General features: G+C 40.1%; 1 protein-coding gene across 1 annotated transcript in view; it reads left to right on the top strand.

Annotated features, from left to right (window-relative positions):
- Positions 1-20,191, top strand: part of stk25b (serine/threonine kinase 25b) — a 108,362-nt gene that overhangs the window by 57,242 nt on the left and 30,929 nt on the right. The window contains exons 2-4 of the mRNA XM_043701777.1: positions 2,983-3,213; positions 14,465-14,521; positions 18,860-18,968. Coding sequence (XP_043557712.1) covers positions 2,983-3,213; positions 14,465-14,521; positions 18,860-18,968 — 397 coding nt within the window. The remainder of the gene's footprint in view (positions 1-2,982; positions 3,214-14,464; positions 14,522-18,859; positions 18,969-20,191) is intronic.

The following is a 20,191-nucleotide window of genomic DNA, read 5'->3' as shown; positions in this document are numbered from 1 at the left end:
GGACTTCTAGAAGGCATTTAATAAAGGTTTTTTTTCCCATTTCTGTTGACTTCTAGGATAAGAGGGATATCCTCTCTGGAGCGATTGAGTAAAATATTCTGTGGAGTTTGGGAGAATGAGGCATGATCCTATTGAAACATACAAGATTCTGAGAGGGCTTGAAAACATAAAATACTGACAATTGTTGAAAATTGCCAGTGTAACACCTTTATTCAAACAGAAAAGGAGAGAGATAAAATACATAACTATAGACCAGGTATTTTAATGTCATTTGGGGATATGATGGAATCTATTATAAAGGCCTTAATAGTAGAGAATGATACATAATATGATAATGCAGAATCAGCATGGCTTCATGAAGAGATAATGCCTGACAAATTTAATAGAATTCTTTGAGGAAGTAACAGGCAGCATTGATAAAAGTGAACCAGTGAATTTAATATATTTTGATCTCCAAAAGGTTCTTCATAAGGTACCGCGTGCTGGGCTACTTAAAGAGCCCATGGGTTTAGGGGTAGTAGAGAATGGCCAACTAATAGAGGACAGATATTTAGGATAAGGGGAGCATTTTCGGGATGACAATCTGTAGCTAGTGGAGTGATATTCGATGTTAAGACTGCAATTATTAACAATGTACTGAATAACTTGGATAAGGGAAGTAATTGTTGTGAGTGCTGCAAAAATAAGTGAGAAGGCAAGTAGTGACAACGACAGAGTCTACAGAGAGAAAAGCACATTGGCAAAAACGTGGTAGACACAATATAGACATGGTAGGTGGAAAACGAGGTTATGAACTCTGATAGGAAGAATAGAACGTTTGAATACTGTATACTTTAAATGGAGAAAGTCTGCAGAAAGCTGCAACACAGGGATTAGGAAATTATTCTACTTAATTCACTAACAGCTAACTTACAAGAAGTCCGGGAAAGCAAATGGGCATTATTTTAAAGGGAATGGAGTGTAAAAACGAAAACTATACAAGATGTCTGTCAGACAGCAGCTGGAATACTGTGAAGAGTTTTGGTCCCTTAATCTAAAGAAAGGTTTGTTAACATTGGAGGCAGTGCATAAAACGATGAGACCATGAGCAGAAGTAAGCCATTCAGCCCATTGAGTCTGCTACCCCATTCAATGAGATCATGACTGATCTAATAGTCTTCAACTGCACTTTTCAGCCAATAATTAATTCCCTTACTGATTTAAAATTTATCTATCACAGCCTTGAAAATACTTGTGACTCAGCTTTGACAGCTCTCTGCAGTAAAGAATTCCATAGATTCACGAACCTCTGGGAAAATAAATTCCTCTTCATCTCTGTTTTGTGCCCAATGGTCTTGGACTCTCCCATAAAGGGAAGCAACCTTTCCAGATGTGTGATGAAAAGCTAGAATTCCTTCCACCTAAGTTGCTGAACTCCTGAATTAGGAGCAAGGACAGGCGATTCAGTCCATCAAGCCTACTCCAGTATTCACTAAGATTATGATTAATCAGATTGGGGCAGCAAATCCATTATTCTGCCACACCACATAATCCCTGAGGTCCTCATTGATCAAAAATCTATCAATCTTGAAACAGTTGTAGTAACACAACTTTTATCTTTTACTTGATTCCCCTTGCAATAAACACCAACCTTCCATTTGCTTTCCTAATCATTGTACCTACACACTAACATTCTGTGATCTATATAACAGGATATCCAGATCCCTCTGTACTGTTGAGTTCCAGACTCTCACTCATTCTTAAAAGTTATATCTTCCTGCTCAAGTGAACAAGTTCACATTTTCCCACATTTTCATATGCCAATTCTTTGCTTAATCACCTAAACAATCTGAATACCTTCTTTAGACTTTTAATCTCCATATGACAATTTACTGTCCCATATATCATAGTATCATCTGCATATTTAGCTATCATGCATTTGATCACTTCATCCAATTCATTGATGAAGATTATAAATAGTTAAGACCCGTTCATTGTGGCTAACCACTGGTTACACCTTCCCAAACCAAAGTTGACCCATTGATCTCTATTCTCTGCTGCTTGTGAGTTAAGCGATCCTCTGTGCAAATATGTTATCACTCATACTGTGAGCTCTTATTTTGTGTAATAACCTATGATGTGGCATTTCATCAAATGCTTTTTGGAAATTCACTTATGTTAGTATGTATGAGTTGGACCGAAGAGTCAGACAGCATGGAAATAGACTCTAAGATTCTATATCTGCAGTTTTCCTTTTATTGATCTTGCTTAGTACTTCCTTAACGAACTTAATAAATTAGTCAAACATAAATTTCCCTTTCACAAAATTATGTTGACTCTGCCTGATTATATTGATTTTATAACTGTCCTACTGTTCCCTCCTTACTCATGGCTTCCAGCATATTCCAAATGATTGATATCAGATGTACTGACCTATAATTTCTTGCTTTCAATTTCTTCCTTTTCTCGATTAGTGGTGTCACATTTGTAATTTTACGATCCACTGGAATGCTTCCCAGAATTACCAGTTGACATTTACAATTAATGGATTTTTATTAGCTAAGGGTATTAAGAGATATCCTGCAAAGGAGAGTAAATGAAGAAGAGGTTCAGATTAGTCCTTGTTTTATTGAACGATAACAACAGTGGTCGGTGTGTGCTGATGGCCTTCTCCTGTTTCTGTGTTGCACAGTGCCCTAAACAAGGTTTCATTGCACAGATTAGGGAGGCCGTTTGACTCCCTTGTCCTGCACTTGTATTTTGAAGAAAGCATTGCTCCAGATTTATCTTCTATATTACTAGAAGTTGTCAAATCTGGATCAAGAAACAGTTGTAGTAACACAACTCTATCTTATACTTAATTCCCCTTGCAATAAATGCCAGTCTTCCATTTGTCTTCCTAATCACTGGCTGTACCAATGCACTAACATTTTGCGATCAATCTGACAGGATGTCCATATTGGAACATATTGGAAATGTAATCCTAATGTTGATTTCTTGCAGAATGCCCGCATGGACCCTGAGGAGCTGTTTACAAAGCAGGAGCGGATTGGGAAAGGTTCGTTTGGTGAAGTGTACAAAGGAATAGAGAACAGAAGCAAAGAAGTTGTGGCAATTAAAATCATTGACCTAGAAGAGGCAGAAGATGAGATTGAAGACATCCAACAGGAGATTACAGTGCTTAGCCAGTGTGATAGCCCATATGTCACAAAGTACTATGGCTCTTACTTAAAGGTAAGATTGGAGTAATGATTAAATAAGATAAATCACAACACCCACACTTACATTCAGTGGCTTTATTGCCACCATGGTGTTTTTGTTTAGTTTAGAACCTACTTTAATGTCTTTAATATGCGCTTCTTAACTGACTGAAGGAATACTGAGAATTCAAACACCAAGTGTATTACTACAAGGAATGAAGTGAATAGATGGCCTTCCTGGATCCTGGGAAGCTAGATCTGAGCAAAAGTGGGAGGCTAAAATGAGAGAACTCTTAATTGTGAACTGCCAAAGATTTTAAAGTATTGAGGTTTCTTTAATTTACTTTTTTAAGTGAGCCTCTAAAACGTTTGTGTACTTCCACAGGATTTCCCTCAGTGTTTTATCTCTGTGAATAAATCTTTATAAATTATTCTCATTGGATGCAGAATTTGTTCCAGAAATTTCACCTCTTCTGAGCAGCTAGTTTAAAGTTATTTGGGATTCCTTTATTCATTGAGGAGTACTGTTCACCTGCGAAAAACATCCACTAAACCCTGACTGTCAACGTCAAAAGGTCAAAATCTATCAAAACAAATTTTAAAACTCTTTTTTCTTCCTTTTTTAATCCCCTTGAACTTGGCCTGTCTCCAAGAGCGGGATGTGAGAATTTACAAACGCCTGGATTATTTTTGTTTTGCCTAGTTGTTCCTTTGCCAGATTCACCTCACAAACTAGTTTTAACAAGAATGTGCAAATTTTGCAGCCAATAAATGCCAAATGGGCTGGGTCTGTCCCAGTACAAAGTCCCTAGTTTTATTACACTAAGAACTTGATAGCCTTGGGCCTAGAATGTCCTTGCAAAATTGGAGGGAATCGAATGCAAATAGGGCCCGTTTAATGTCATGACTCTGTCCCGATCCATTATGATAAAGACCAAGTCAGGTGGTGAGATGGCACCCCACTCAAAAGTGATAGGTAGTCCATTAGACCCATACCTAGCCTGTTAAGCTCCATTTCCATGCTGAAGGTGATCCTTGCACTGTTAGTGAGAATAAAGATGTTTGGCATGTTAAGTGGGAGTAGGAGACAGCTCTTGACCTCATGATAGGCATCTCATGACAGCAGTTGGGCCCAACTGCAGCCGATAGCCATTGGTAACTTTGCAAAATCGTGGCCAAGCATTTGTGGCCTTTTTAAGTTGTTCGTGATTTTGGAGTTCAGAGACTGCCACCATTCATTCATTCACTCTCGCTTTCGCTTTCGCTCTCTATCTCTCTCTCTCTCTGCCTCTCTCTCCCTCTCTCTTCATGATGAGCTGTGGGCCTATTATTTTTGGAGTGCCCACCTGTTGTCCTCAATTGAATATTGAGCAAGCAGTGTGCTCATCAATTAGCCATCCCTACACAGATTGCTGTTGGTCTTGTCATGACTGTGCAATTTAGGGCCATCACCCTGAATTGCTTTCAGGTGCAAACGCTTGAACAAAATTTCAACTCCTGGTGTTCATTTAGTTCAGTTATATTTGACAACTCTTTCTTTGTTGAATTTGAGATCAGTTTCTCAAAATCCAGTGGAAGAGCAGACTTTCATTTACATAATGGATCTCACCAACTTGTTTGAGTATCCCAAAGTGCTTCATAGATTGACTTCACTTTGAAAAGTGCTTTTTAATGTAGTTTCAATGTAGGGTATGCAGCAACTGATTTACACACTGCAAGCTCCCACAAGCTGAAATGAGCAAAATGTTTTTGAGGTTAATTGAAGAATGTTCATTGATAGGGGGCACTTGGAGAACTGCTCTGTGTTTCTTTTGAACAATACCATTTCATCTTTTATGTCTACTTGAGAGGATTTAGCTTAATGTCTCATCTGAAAGATCGGACTTCCAGCAGTGCCAGTGCTCCCTTAATGCTGAAAGGTTAGCTGGCATTCTGTGTTCAACTTCCTGGAGTGGCATTTGGACTTCTGACTTAAGTGAAAGTGTTATCACTGAGCCAAGGCTGACATTGAATTAGTAATAAGGTTTGCAAAGGCGTTTCAATCAAGCACGGATGGCAAAGTGCATGAGAAGGCATTGGATAAACCGTAAGAAGCAAGCTGTCAACATGGGCCAGTTAGATACTCTTGAAAGTAACACGAGATATTTAAAAGTCATTTAGAATATTAGCTTATTTCTAAATGTGTCAATCTCCATTATTTTGATCCCCCAAGAAACTAGGTAGACAGTTTTCTGCTGTGTACAGAACAACCTCAATTATCCAAAGAGACGGGTGGGGCGTATTTTGTTCAGATAACCAAGTGTTTGGATAACGGATATGTTTTTATGGGACCATGAGATCTTGTTCGTATAATCCAAAATCCGGATAATTGGTGTTCAGATAACAGAGGTTGCACTGTTTTTGGAACTATATTACACTTGCTTGTTTCACCTTTGTGATGCTGTTATTGGATTTGTTGAACTGTGACGTCGATAAAGGCATGAAAGAAATCTAGGAATTCAAAACACTTAATAGAGCTGTTGGTTTTCCAGGCGTTATTATTTGACCTTAAAGTAAGAATAGACACTCTAAGGTATTATGGTTTGCCTGTAAGGGTAATCTAAACTATGAGAACTAAAATAATCCAAGGCAAAATGACTCCTCTTGATTCAACAGCATGCCAAATACAAATAGCATTGACTACTTTTGGAAATCTGTAAAATGCATTTTAACCTTCATCCTACTTTTTTTTTCCTGAAGTTAAAGCTTTTAGTTTATTCCTTGCTTGCTATTTGTTGGCTCTGTTGAGCCTGGTTATCCTTCCTGCTCCTGTACAGACCACTGCCCATTTGTGAACTGTTGTCATTGTTTATATGTCTTTAAGACAGTGTTATAAGTGGTCTGGTTGGCTGCTTCATGTTTGCCTATGTGCAGCTGATTGTTTGCAGCAAGCTATTGGATACCCTAAGATATTCTATGGTGGGCATTTTGAGAAGTGGGAGAGAAGGGTTACTTTCTCTTTTTAAAAGGAAGTGGCTCAGAAAGAAAGCATAGTTTATCTTCTATTCTAATCACCTATGTGTTATCCACTAGAAATGGATGGTAGGAAAATGATTGGAATGTCTTGTAGTCTAATAATCATTAGCAAAGGGATCTACTAAGAATCATTCAGATAAAAGTTAATAAGATCTACTCTTCAAAGAATTCAAGTTAGTTCAAGATGATGTATTTGAAGCAAATAACTTTGAAATAAATAATTACAACTATTTTTGAGAAGACGGTTTTCAGAAGATTCAGGGATAAAAGATGTACCATAAGGCATTTGCTGCTGTATAGACAGAATATGGCTTGGACAAAATATGCCAAAATAATGGCATAGATTATCAACAGTTCACAACAAAGCTGCATCTTTCAATGAAATCAAATCACATCCAAAGGTTTCAAAAGATAGACCTTGAAACTAAAAGCCCTTCTATGTATGTTATCAATCAGTCATCGACATTGGCTATAAGTTTATTGTGTGCCCCTCTATCGAGTCTCGTGTGCCTAATTGGCTAAGGGGTGACCTTATTGCAGGATTATTAAATAATGAGAGGCACAGATAGGGTAAGTAAACAATGTCATTTCCCTGGGGTGGGGAAGTCCAAAACTAGAGGGCATAGGTTTAGGATGAAAAGGGAAAGATTTAAATGGGGCCCAAGGGGCAACTTTTTCATGCAGAGGCTGGTGCATATATGGAATGAGCTGCCTGAGGAAGTGGTGGAGGCTGGTACAATTACAACATTTGAAAGACATCTGGATGGGTATATGAATGTAAAGTGTTTTGGAGGATAAAGGCCAAACACTGGCAAATGGGACTAGATTAATTAGGATATCTGATCAGCATAGATGAGTTGGACTGAAGGGCCTGTTTCCATGCTGTACGTCTCCATGACTCTGTGACTCTGTCATTGTAAAACTGAGTTAAAAATCTCACAACACCAGGTTATAGTACAACAGGTTTATTTGGAGGCACTAGCTTTCAAAGTGCTGCTGCTTCATCTGGTGGTCAGGATCATATGATGAAGAAACAGCGCTTTGAAAGCTGGTACCTCCAAATAAACCTACTGGGCTAAACCCTATGTTGTGATTTTTAACTTTGTCCATCCCAGTCCAACACCGGCTCCTTCAAATCATTGTAAGACAGGGAAGGCAAGCAAATCACTAACAGCTGAATATTAAAATAATTCTGCTGATGCTTGGTGTGGAAACAGAGGAGTAGTGTACGTCTCCAGTGTAGAAACCTGGAACTAACCTGGATAGGATCAGAGAAAACCCTAAAGCTTTCTATAAGTATATAAGGGATAAAAGAATGACTAGAGTAAGATTAGGGCCAATCAAGGACAGTAGTGGGAAGTTGTGCATGGAGTCAGAAGAGATAGGGGAAGCGCTAAATAAATATTTTTGGGCAGCATTCACACTGGAAAAAGACAACGTTGTCAAGGAGTATACTGAGAAATGGGCTACTAGACTAGATGGGATTGAGGTTCACAAGGAGGAGATGTTAGCAATTCTGGAAAGTGTGAAAATAGATAAGTCCCCTGGGCTGGATGGGATTTATCCTCTGATTCTCTGGGAAGCCAGGGAGGAGATTGCAGAGCCTTTGGCTTTGATCTTTATGTTGTCATTGCCTTCAGGAATAGTACCAGAAGACTGGAGGATAGCAAATGTTGTTGCCTTGTTCAAGAAGTGGGGTAGAGACAACCCTGGTAATTATAGACTAGTGAGCCTTACTTCAGTTGTGGGTAAGTGTTGGAAAAGATTATAAGAGGTAGGATTTATAATCATCTTGATAGGAATAAGTTGATCAGGGATAGTCAACACTGTTTTGTGAAGGGTAGGTTGTGCTTCACAAACCTATTGAGTTCTTTGAGAAGGTGATGAGGGTAAAGCTGTTGATGTGGTGTAATTGGATTTCAGTAAGGTGTTTGATAAGGAGACAACTGCACAAAATACAGAGGCATGGGATTGAGGGTGATTTAGCGGTTTGGATCAGAAATTGGCTAGTTGAAAGAAAATGGAGGGTGGTGGTTGATGGGAAATGTTCATCCTGGAGTTCAGTTACTAGTGTGTGCCGCAAGGATTTTTTTTTAGTCCACTGTTGTTTGTTACTTTTAAAAATGACCTGGATGAGAGCATAGAAGGACGGGTTTGTAAATTTGCAGATAACTAAGGTTGGTATAGTTGTGGACAGTGCCGAAGAGTTATAGGGGGACATAGATAAGCTGCAGAGCTGGGCTGAGAGGTGGCAAATAGAGTTTAATGCAGAAAAGTGTGAGGTGATTCACTTTGGAAGGACTAACAGGAATGCAGAGTACTGAGTGAATGGTAAAATTCTTGGTAGTGTAGATGAACAGAGAGATCTGTGTCCATATACATAGATCCCTCAAAGTTGCCGCCCAAGTTGATAGTGCAGCAGGTCAGGCAGCATCAAAGGAACAGGAGAATCGACGTTTCGGGCATATTCCCTTCTTCAGGAATGGCTTCAGCATTCTCCTGTTCCTTTGATGCTGCCTGACCTGCTGCACTTTTCCAGCAACACTTTTTTAAGATCTGATCTCCAGCACCTGCAGTCCTCACTTTCTCCTCCCTGCCCAAGTTGATAGTGCTGTTAAGAAGGCACAAGGTGTGTTAGCTTTTATTAGTAGAGGAATAGAGTTTCAAAACCATGAGGTCATGCTGCAGCTGTACAAAACTCTGGTCTTGCGTACAGTTCTGGTCACCGCATTATAAGAAGGATATGGAAGTATTGAAAAGGGTTCAGAGGAGATTTACTAGGATGATGCCTGGTATGGAGGGAAGGTCTTACGAGAAAAGGTTGAATGACTTGAGGCTGTTTTTATTAGCGAAAAGAAGGTTGAGAGGTGACTTATTTCGGACATAGAAGATCATCAGTGGTTAGATCGAGTGGACAGTGAGAGCGTTTTTCCGAGGATGGTAATGGATAGCACAAGGGGACATAGTTTCAAATTGAAGAGTGATAGATATAGGACAGATGTCAGAGGTAGTTTCTTTATTCAGAGAGTAGTAGGAGCGTGGACGCGCTGCCTGCAACAGTTGTAGACTCGCCAACTTTACTGGCATTTGAATGGTCTTTGGATAGGCATATGGACGAGAATGGAATAGTGTAGGTTAGGTGGGCTTCAGATTGGTTTCACAGGGTGTCACAACATCGAGGGCTTGAGGGTCTGTACTGTGCTGTAATGTTTTAAATTCTAAATTGAAATTGTGGTGTGGGATTGTGAAACAAGTATTCTTTGGAACCAAAACAGAAATAGCTGGAAAATCTCAGCAGATCTGGCAGTATCTGAGGAGGAAGATCAGAGTTAAAGTTTTGGGTTAAGTGAGGCATTAACTCTGATTTCTCTCCACAGATGCTGCCTGTTGAGCTTTTCCAGTAATTTCTGTTTTTGTTTCTGATTTCTTTTGGTTTTTATTGTGTTCTTTGGAGTCCATTGTCCAAATATATGCTATCCAACAATTATGCGTTTCCAGAAAGACCATGAAGGCTACAACACAGAATTAGTAGTTCAACACTTGCAGGAGGTGCCCATGGTTAAGACAACAGTAGACAGGGCAATAATGTATGCAGTTATCGGAAAATATGTCAAGCTAAGTTTTTTTTATCATCAGTTCATTGGAAAATCAGCGAGTCTCAAAATGTTTAGAATTTGCTTTATAAAAATACCAAATACCTGAGGAATTGAAGCAGGAGTAGACTACACAGCCCTTGAGCCAGTCAGTGTGATTGTGCCAGATCTTCAACCTCAACTCTCCTTCCCACCTTTTTTTCTTTCTCCCCTGGTTCGCTGAGAGAGCAAAAACCAGTCTATCCCAGCCTTGAACGTATTCAACAATGGAACATCAACCAGCCACGAGGTAGAGAATTCCAAAGATACCTGAGCATCTAGGTGAAGAGATTTTCCTTCATCTAAGTCACAAATGATTGACCACTTATCCTGAGGCTGAGGTCTGCATTCTGGATGCCTAGGTGTGTTTATCCTGACACACCCTGTTAGAATCTTGTCAATCTCAATTAGATTACCTCTCCATCTTCTAAACTTTGGAATGCATCAGCTGAATTTGCGCAGCCTCTCATCATTCATCAATCTTCTTATCCAATTATTTAATGAGTGTCACTGAACTGCATCAAATGCGAATATACTCTTCCTTAGATATATATACTCCAGGTGTGCTGTCACTGAAACCCCACATAATTATACTCCCATCTCTTTGCCATATAGGCAAATTACAAACTAGGAGCAGGAGTAGACCATTCAGCCCATCAAGCCTGCTCCACCTTTCAATAAAATCATAGCTGATCTGTTGTTTCAATTTCCATACTACCACTTATTCCAGATAACTTTTGATTCCTTTGCCTCATTAGAATCTTAGTGTTTAATTACCCCACCTTCTCCATGTTCTGAGACAGAGTTTCAAAGTCTCACAACCCTCAGAAGAAAAAATAGATTTCTTTATGAAATGGAGACCCTCAGTTTTAAAACGGTGTTCCCTAACTCTGAATGTAGCCTCAAGATGAAGCATTATTTCCACATCCACCTTGTCAAGACCATTCAAAGTCCTGTACACCTCCGTCAAGTCACCCCACACTCTTGTAAATGCTGGCAGAAACTAGCCCAGCCTGTCCAACGTACCCTCTGAAGACAACCTGCACATTCCAAGTATCAATCCAGTAAACCACTTCCGAGCTGCCTAGAATGCACTTCTATTCTTCCCAAAATAAAGAGACCAAAACTGCACATGGTATTCAAGACATGGCCTCACCAATTCCCCATTTAACTGGTGTATGACATCCTTACCTTGATGTTCAATTCCTTGCAAATAAAGATTAGCATTCCATTAACCTCCTGAATTACTTGCTGCACCTGCATACTAATATCTTGTAACTCATGCACTTGAACACTTTGACTCTTCTGCACTGCGGAATGCTGCAATTGTTCTCAGTTTTGGTGGTAATTTGCTTTTTAATTCTCATTTTTCCGACAAAAGTGAATAATTGCACATTTTCCCACGTTTTGCCCTATCTGCCAATTGCTTTTAACTGTTTGCAGTACCTGCATGCTAACCTTCAAAGGGTTTTACACAAGCATGACCAAGTCTTTCTGAATATCAGTATGTAAAAGCTTCGCCCTTGTAAAAAATAAAATCCACTTTTCCTGATACAATAATAGTAATTTATTGTTGTCTTTATGAAAATACAGTGAAATGTATATAAGTTGCCATAAGCTGGTGACATTTTAATTAAATTGTAAAAAGGAATCAATCTCTCAAAGTTGGGGCAAATTTTATTTTTTGTCCCATCCATGACTTCTTGAATTTCCTACATGGCTATGGAATGCTGCCAAACTCTGCAGCCACCAAAGCTGTCCCTGAGGCCACAACACCCAAGGAAGAAGCAAGCTGAAGCAGCTCCTGCCATTGCTGACCGGGCTCAGAACGCCATCTCTGTTAAAGCCACCTCATCGCTGCTGATATTCCAGCCAATGCCATAGCCGGGAGACTGACCCATTCTCAACTTCCAAGGACTGATCGACCATCCAAGCTTAATTCTCAAAGACCAAGGGATCATTCGCTCTGCCACCATTGCAGCCTCTGCTGGAACATCAAAAGAAAAGGAACCAACCCAATCCATCGACACTGGCGCAGTTGCTCAAACCAGGACAGCCATAGTCATGAGGAACAGACCAGATCTGCTGCTGAACTGCTGCCCATAGCCACACTCCATGACCAAAGTGCAGAAAGAAGAAAAGATCAATTCGATTCGGAAGTGAAATGAAGAGAATAAAATTAAAGGAAGAAGGGTCCAGTTGCTCATGCAAGAGGGAATGCATGGGCTGGGACCCTGAGCACCACCTACCTTCCGCCTTCACCACCTTCAAGAGATTTTTGCCTTCAATAAAATCTGCTCCTTTTTTTAAGCCATTGTAATCTGATATAAGCTTTATATCTGTGTATATAAATTCTATGGTTTCACGTATTTCACAGCTTTTCCTGTTTGACTGCAAAGGAGTCTTATAAACATCCAGTCTTTGGCTCATTAAACTATATTATTATCTTTTCCAAAAAAAAGTGTTTTTGAAGAAAAAGGTCAAGGCAAATTTGAAATTTAAATATCTTGACTCTGTGGGTATAAAAACTAAAGCCAAATCCAGGCTGGAGAGAAAAAGGCTGAAGGCAGAAGGAAAAACATTAATTATGGTACTCAAATACATAGACCAGTTTAATTTAATTCATAATAATTATGAAATATGTATTTTTTTCAGTCCTATAATAATGTTGGATACTTTACAATTAGTGTGTGGTTTCCAGGCTGACAGCAAAACATGGCTAGCTTTCACTAAAATATTTGGGACTTCCAATTGGCTCACCTCAGCAAGGATAACAAATGCATGCATGACCGAATTAAAATGAATAGATTTGAATTGTAGTAACTTGACATGTCATGTGAAAGAAATTTAGATTAATTTAGAATAAATTTGTCTCTTTTGGCACAAGTGTGATCTTCTCAAAAATAGCCATCAGAAAAATTGTTATTGAAGCTTATCGAAGATTCTGAATAAATGATCCGCATTTAGAATGGTCATTTCAGCCAAGTCTTTTAGGAGTGCTAATTATTCTAGCCAAATTAACAATAAAATTCAATTTAATGTTCTGAATTCATAGTTATTTCATGAAATGTCAATCTATTGTATGGTGTCCAGAACCCCTGTAATTGTTCACCTTTGAGGCAATTTTTGAAAGCACATAAGTAATTTAAATTCAATAAATAATGTGAAAAATATTTTATCTGTCATGAGTATGGATGGAAAAAACTCTAAGCAAAATGTTCATGTTTAAAGATGCTAAGAAAATTTTCCCTACTGTACTGAACGGAGTTAAAAATCACACAGCACCAGGTTATAGTCCAACAGGTTTAATTGGAGGCACACTAGCTTTCGGAGCAGCTCCCCAGTCCAACACCGGCATCTCCAAATCAAGAGTACTGAACTGAGGGTCTTTAATTAGGGACCACCCTCAATGCTGGGGTGAAGATGCGTCCTGCCCAAGAGAGCAGAGTCAGGAATGAAGGGATAAATGGGGTTTGGATGAAGTTGCAGCGTCAGGAAGGAATGTTGTGAGTGAGCAGAACTTCGTGTTTGTTAATTCCTGTCTCTTTGACCAAGCTTTTTTGACTCATCATTATTATTTTTCTGCAAAACCCTTTGGAATTTTTCTTTCCATTAAAGTGGCTATATAAATATTAATTATTGTTGCAAACTTTTCTTCATCTCAAAATGAAATTGGTTGAATAATGTTTTTTTTAATCTCACCTTGGTATATCATTTGCTTGAAAGAAAATTGTGCACTTTTAAATAAAAGTTGCTGAACAGAATGAGAAGTGATTTAACCCTCTGAATGTTTACAGTTCTGTACCTCAGTGTCCCTCACATCTGCGTTATTGTTTGTTCTTTCCAGTGCTCCACTTTACTCTCTGTGATAGTCAATGCAGTTCTGAAAATACCTTTCCAGACTCAAACTGTTAACTAAAAATGGCAAGAATAGCAAATTCTGTAAATCGGAAACAAAAGCAGAAGTTGCTGGAAATGCTCTGCGGGTCTGGCAGCATCTATGGAGTGAAATCACAATTAATGTTTAGATACCATCCATTCTGAGGAAGGGTCACTGAACCTGAAATGTTAATTTTGTGAGCATTGCCACACACATCTGTGGAGCAGTATGTCAAATTTTTGTCCTTAAAAATTGTGGTATTCTTTGAAACACTGAGCAATGCCATGAGGAATTTTAAAACACATCATATTCATTGCAAAGATACATGGAATCAGCTGGAGCAGCTTCTCAAATCATTCAGTCTCGGTCCCTGTTCCAAGGAAGTGTGTTGGACTCTGCCAAAAACATTATTAGCCTTTGTCTTTCTTTCATTTCAGTGAAATAACCTTGTTCACACTAACTGTTCTATCCCTCATGGACACTTCAGAGGTAGTCAGGTTGGGATTGAGATCAATAAACAAAACTAGACTTCAGAGCAGTGGCCTGGATTTTTGGTGTTATTGAAATGTCCTGGTGCCCAGGTTTTACATCCTTCGAGACTTGAAATATTCCACCTAATTGAGATTATTTATTGGCTACAGGACTCAACGCACCATAGAAGGCCACTTGCCTGTTTGCATTTTGTCTAAGTTATGTGCAGTTTATATAAAGATCTCCTTTCTTCTAACCTAATCATAATTATTTTATTCACTCTCAAGGGCACCAAGTTGTGGATAATCATGGAATATCTGGGTGGGGGCTCTGCATTAGACTTGGTGAGTACTGATTTTTACTATGGTGCGGTTTTACATTTTCTGAATGAGCCCTAAGCCAAGAGGCAAATTAGCAATGTTAGAACACTGAGCTATAAACCACAGGTTGATCTTCAATCCCACATTCAAGACTTGAAACAATGTCACTGGAACAGTGTTGCTTCACTGAAGGGCTGAGTGTTTGAAGCCCGGTACCAGGTTTGACCTGCTAATTGCAGCATATGAGCACCTGACTGTTAGCCAGATGTACATTTGAATCCCAGGCTCAGTGTCACTTTACCTGCACTGAGAGAGTTCTGGTTCCCAGATCTATAAGCTGCCAGTTACTCACTTTAATGCGCTATTGTCCCTGGTGAGGAAGTAAATAAGCATGCTGCCTTTAATCAATGTTGTTACGTGGTTATCTTTGATTTGCTATGCATTCACACAGTAAGCTCTTTGACCACCAGGGCTGCATTTGCAATCTGTTTCTTCTCTCTTAATTCATAAACGATGAAGATGATTTTATTTCTTGACTGCTTAATGGAACTGCAAGGTTAGTAGCTTAACAACGTGACCTGGAATGTCGAGAGTTCAACAAAAAATGGTCCCTGAGCAAGCTGCTCAGTCTGAACGTGTTTAGATGTGGAAGGTAATGATGACCTTCCATGTCAAGGCACCCATTTGGATGGAGATGCACAAGGCTACCTGGTCCAGTGGAAGCATGCTTCAGAGAGACACTCGTGCTTTCACCAGGGGAGGAGGAAATATTCAAAATGTTGATTTGCTAAACTGAATTACCTTGTTTTGCTTTCAGCTCCCACCCCTACAGATAGTCAAAGCCAGCATAGCTTTGGAGAAATAGAATTGTAATTTTGGAATAATCTCCATGGATTTATTCCTGTTCTAATATTTTCCTAAGCCTTTTTTGTTTTGCCAGCTTTCACATACCCGGGGGGGGAGGGGAAATCATTGTCCATTTGTACCACAGCAAGTAATCAATCAGGACACTGCTGCTTTGGACAAGTGGCTCTTATTCATGAACTTTGACAATGTTTATTAATGGTGTTTGACCATTTGGAGCATCATCACCAATCCTGGTCATGTCATCCCCTTGAATCCCTATCTGTACATCTATCCATCATAAGAACAGAGATGGGATACTCACTGGTTGTGCAATGTTCAGCATCATTCACAGTTCCTCACATACTACCATGTATCTGCTGCTGTTGGCCTTTCGAATGTTAGAGATTTTGAGTTTGAAGGTACTGTCAAAAGAACATTGGTGAGCTACTGTAGTGCACCTTGTAGATTCTAACACCAAGCCATGATGTGTTGCAGTTGGAGGGAGTGAATGTTGAAGGTGCGAGAAGCCCATCTGTGTCCAAAAGCAGCAAGACCTGAACAACATTCAGGGTTGGGCTGATAAGTTGCATGGAACCTTTGTACCTCAAGTGCCAGACAATGACTATCTCCAGCAAGAGAGAATCCAACCAGCACCCCATGACATTCAATGTACCATAATTGAAAACCCCACTGTCAGCATCCTGTGATTACCATTACCAGAAACTGAGCTGGACTAGCCATATGAATACTGTGGCTACAAAAGCTGTCCAGAAGCTGGCAATTCTCTGGTGAATTTGTCCACCGTCTACAAGGCACAAGTCAGGAGTGTGATAGAGTTCTCCCCACTTACCTGAAAGGGTGCAGCGCCAACAAACTCAAGAAGCTCAACATCATTCAGGACAAAACAGTCACTTCATTAGCACCTCACCTAACACCTTCAATATTCAATTTCTCCACAACATAGAACTGTACAATACAGGAACGGGCCCTTCGGCTGATGATATTGTGCCGAACATGACGCCAAATTAAACTGATCCCTTCTGCCTGCCCTTGGTCCATATCCCTCCATTCCTTGCATATGAATGTGCTTACCTAAAGGTCCAGCCCCTATGATTTCTGCCTCCACCACCACCCTGGCAGCACATTCCAGACTCCTATCACTCTGTTTAAAACAAAACCTCGTCCCTCACATCGCCTTTGTACTTGTCCCATCTCATCTTAAATGCATACCCCCTGGTATTGGATATTTCAACTGAGAAAAAGTTTCTGACCATCAACCTTATCTATGCATCTCATAATTTTATAGACTTTTTTCAAGTCTCTCCCCGCCTCTGCCTCAGGGAAAACAACCTGAGATTTTCTAGCCTCTACTTTAGAGTTCATATCCTCTAATCCAGGCAGCACTGTGGTAACTCCTTTCTGTACCCTCTCTAAAGCCTCTACATCCATCCTGTAATGTGGCAACCAGAATTAATGCAATATTCTAAGTGTGGCCTAACCAAAGTCTTATAAAGTTGCAACATGACATTCTGACTCGTACTCAATTCCCCGAGCAGTACAGACAAGCATGCCATATGCCTTCTTTACCACCCTATCCATGTGAGTGGCCATTTTAAAGGAGCTATGGACTTTAACCCCAAGATTCCTCTGTACCTCAATGCTGTTCAGGTTCCTGCCATTAAGTATACACAGAGGAACCTCGATTACCCAGTATTTGATTATGCAAATATCTGATTATGCGGCAAGATTGCAATGTCCTGATGCTCAGCTAAAGTATGTGATCCAGGATTCAATTAACCAAACGAAATGTTCCCCACCCAGGTCCTTTGGATAATCAAGGTTCCACTGTATTTATCCTTAGCATTTGATCTCCCAAAGTGTAGTACCCCACATTTGTCCAGACTAAACTCCATCTGCCATTTCATAGTCCGTATCTGCAACTGAATGATATCCCACTATATCTTTTGACAACCTTCTACATTATGCACAACTCTACCAATCTTTGTATCACCTGCAAACTTACTAACTCGCCCATCTACAGTTTCGTCCAAGTCATATATATCGCAAACAGCAGAAGTCCTAATACAGATCCCTATGAAATACCTTCTCCCTAGTTATCCTCTTGTTTTTAATGTATGTTTAGAATGCCTTGGGATTCTCTTTAACCCTACTTACCAAGATAATTTCATGGCCCCTTCTTGCTCTCCTAACTCCCTGCTTGAGTTCTTTCCTGCTTTCTTTATATTCCTCACGGGCCAATTTTAGCTTTGTAAACTTTGCATACCTTCTGTTTTCCTTTGACTAAATTCACAACTTCCCTCATTATCCAAGAGTCCCTTACCTTGCCATCCCTGACCAACGTTATGGAACATGCCAGTCCTGAACTCTGATTGGCAGGTCTTTAAAAAGGTTCCACATGTCAAATATGGACTTGCCCAATACCAGCTCCTCCCAATGAGCATTCCCTAGTTCCTACTTAATACTGATAGAATTTGCTCACTCACAGTTTAGTACCTTCCAGCAAGGTCCTGATTTATCCTTCTTTATGCCTATCTTAAAACTGAAAGGTCAGTCTCCTGGCCAGGCTTATTAGCCAATATATGGTCCAGTATGACCCCTCCTCTCTCCACACACTGTTTCAAGAAATCCTCTTGGATGCACTTAACAATTCAGCCCGTCTAAGTCTCTTGCTGAAAGGGAATCCCAGTCAACATTGGGGAAGTTAAAGTCACTCACAATACAACTCTGCTGTTCTTGCATCTTTCCATAATCTGCCTACATATTTGTTCCTCAACGTCTCGGTTGTGGGATCTATACGTATAATCCTAACAGGCATCTTATTTTGGAGCTCTACCCATATTGCCTCAGTGGATGAGCCAGGCGAAAGTGAGTAACTGCAGATGCTGGAGATCAGAGTCGAGAGTGTGGTGATGGAAAAGCGCAGCAGGTCAGGCAGCGTCCGAGGAGCAGGCGAATTGACGTTTCGGGCAAAAGCCCTTCATCAGGATTAAAGGGCTTTTGCCCAAAATGTCGATTTTTCCTGCTTCTCGGATGCTGCCTGACCCTCAGTGGATGAGCCCTCCAGTATGTCCTCCGTGCAGATGTGACATTTGCTCTGATTAGTAATGCAACTACTCCACCTCTATTACCTTTCTCTCTATCTCGTCTGAAGCAAAGAAACCCTGGAACACTGAGCAGCCAGTGCTGTCCGCCATGCAACCAAGTCTCCGTAATGGCCACAACATCATCAACAGCAGCAGTGTGTACCGTCTACCAGAAGTACCACAGTAACTCACCAAAGCTGCCACAGCATTTGTGTTTAGGTTATTGGTCAGTAAGTATGAATGACCAAGCTATCCTGGTGACAATTGCTCTATGTAATGGAAGACCAGTTCAGACCAGCTGACTGAATGCAATTGAGCTAAAACCCCTTTGGGTTACCCTAGCTGAGTAACTTGTGTTACCTCATCTATCAGATAGTCCTTTTTTGTTAATGAATGGTTGTGGTCTTTGCAGCTGAAACCAGGGCCCCTGGAGGAGACTTACATTGCAACGATCCTACGGGAAATACTTAAAGGTTTAGACTATCTGCACTCAGAACGAAAAATTCATCGAGACATTAAAGGTAAAAACACGACAAGAAATGGGATTGCTAACATGTTACTGAGAGTTAAGCAGAGCAGCAACTTTTTTTTTGGATAATTATAACTTCTGTAAATTGATTTTCAAATTACTGCTTAAAAGTGGGAGTGGAAGGCAGACAGACTTCATCAGAATACTCCCGAAAGCAGGGAATTTGCCCTGTCAGGAATTATTTTCTCATGTCGGGATTGGGAAGGGAAGATGTGTTTTTATCATATCTGAATGCCTCTAAAATATGGCATATACTTGATTTTAGTATTACATCCTTGGGACTGTAGCACTCACTCAGTACTCCAGAGATATGTGAGCTTACATTGTAATTCTGCTCCTGTATCTTATGACCAATTGAGCAAAAGGAAGCGATAAACCCTATTGCAGAAGGTAGTTGGAAGAGATGCTAGGACATTAGAGACACGATCCTATTGTTAGGGGAAAGGAGGAGGCAACCTTGCAGTTTTCCATGCCCTCTTCTATCCTCATCCTCCTGAGCATTACACCCAACTCTGATCTGACACATTGGCTGCTGTTTACCCTGACATTTGCTTAAAACAAAAGATACTAATGGACTAGGTCAATGAGGAAAGTGTTCAGAGTGGCTGGGGTGGCAGGCACAAAAAGCTGAGCTGAAGTGCTTGACCATGCAAAATAGAGGAAGGTCATACAAACCTAAGCTGTGCTAAGCCTGACCCCAGAGTACTTGACGATGAAGCGGAAAGTGAAAAAACCCTGTTCCTTATTCAAGTATTCCTCGCACATGGTTGGAACTTGACCACACTTCATTAATTTTCTCATTAAGGTAGACGTTGTGACACCATGCTGAGCAAAGAATCATGACCTCCTGCCCCTTGATTTGTTTAAGCCCCTGCTCCAGCTCCAGTTTATTTTTAATCTCTGAAGGATACGTATTATTTGAAATATAATAAAAACCTGACAAGGTGGTAATTTATCTTTCCCCACGACTGAGATTCTTCAACTCGATGGGCACAGAAATAATCACTTCTTATCAGGTTTCTTTTAGAAAGGATGGGTGAATGTATTTCACACATGTATGCTTATTTGCTCAGATTTTAACGGGGACAGGAATGGAAAAAGAAATGACTACTGAACAATCTTGAGTATTTATTTTCCCTTTGTGATTTCTGAGTTTTTTTTGACTGACGTCCTGGCTACTGTTGTGGATTTATGTACTCATAGAATTCACCAGCC

Source organism: Chiloscyllium plagiosum, chromosome 13, assembly GCF_004010195.1.
Source record: "Chiloscyllium plagiosum isolate BGI_BamShark_2017 chromosome 13, ASM401019v2, whole genome shotgun sequence".
Taxonomy (NCBI): Eukaryota; Metazoa; Chordata; class Chondrichthyes; order Orectolobiformes; family Hemiscylliidae; genus Chiloscyllium; species Chiloscyllium plagiosum.
The sequence above is the reverse complement of the archived record's forward strand: the minus strand, read 5'-3'. Positions and strand labels throughout refer to the sequence as shown.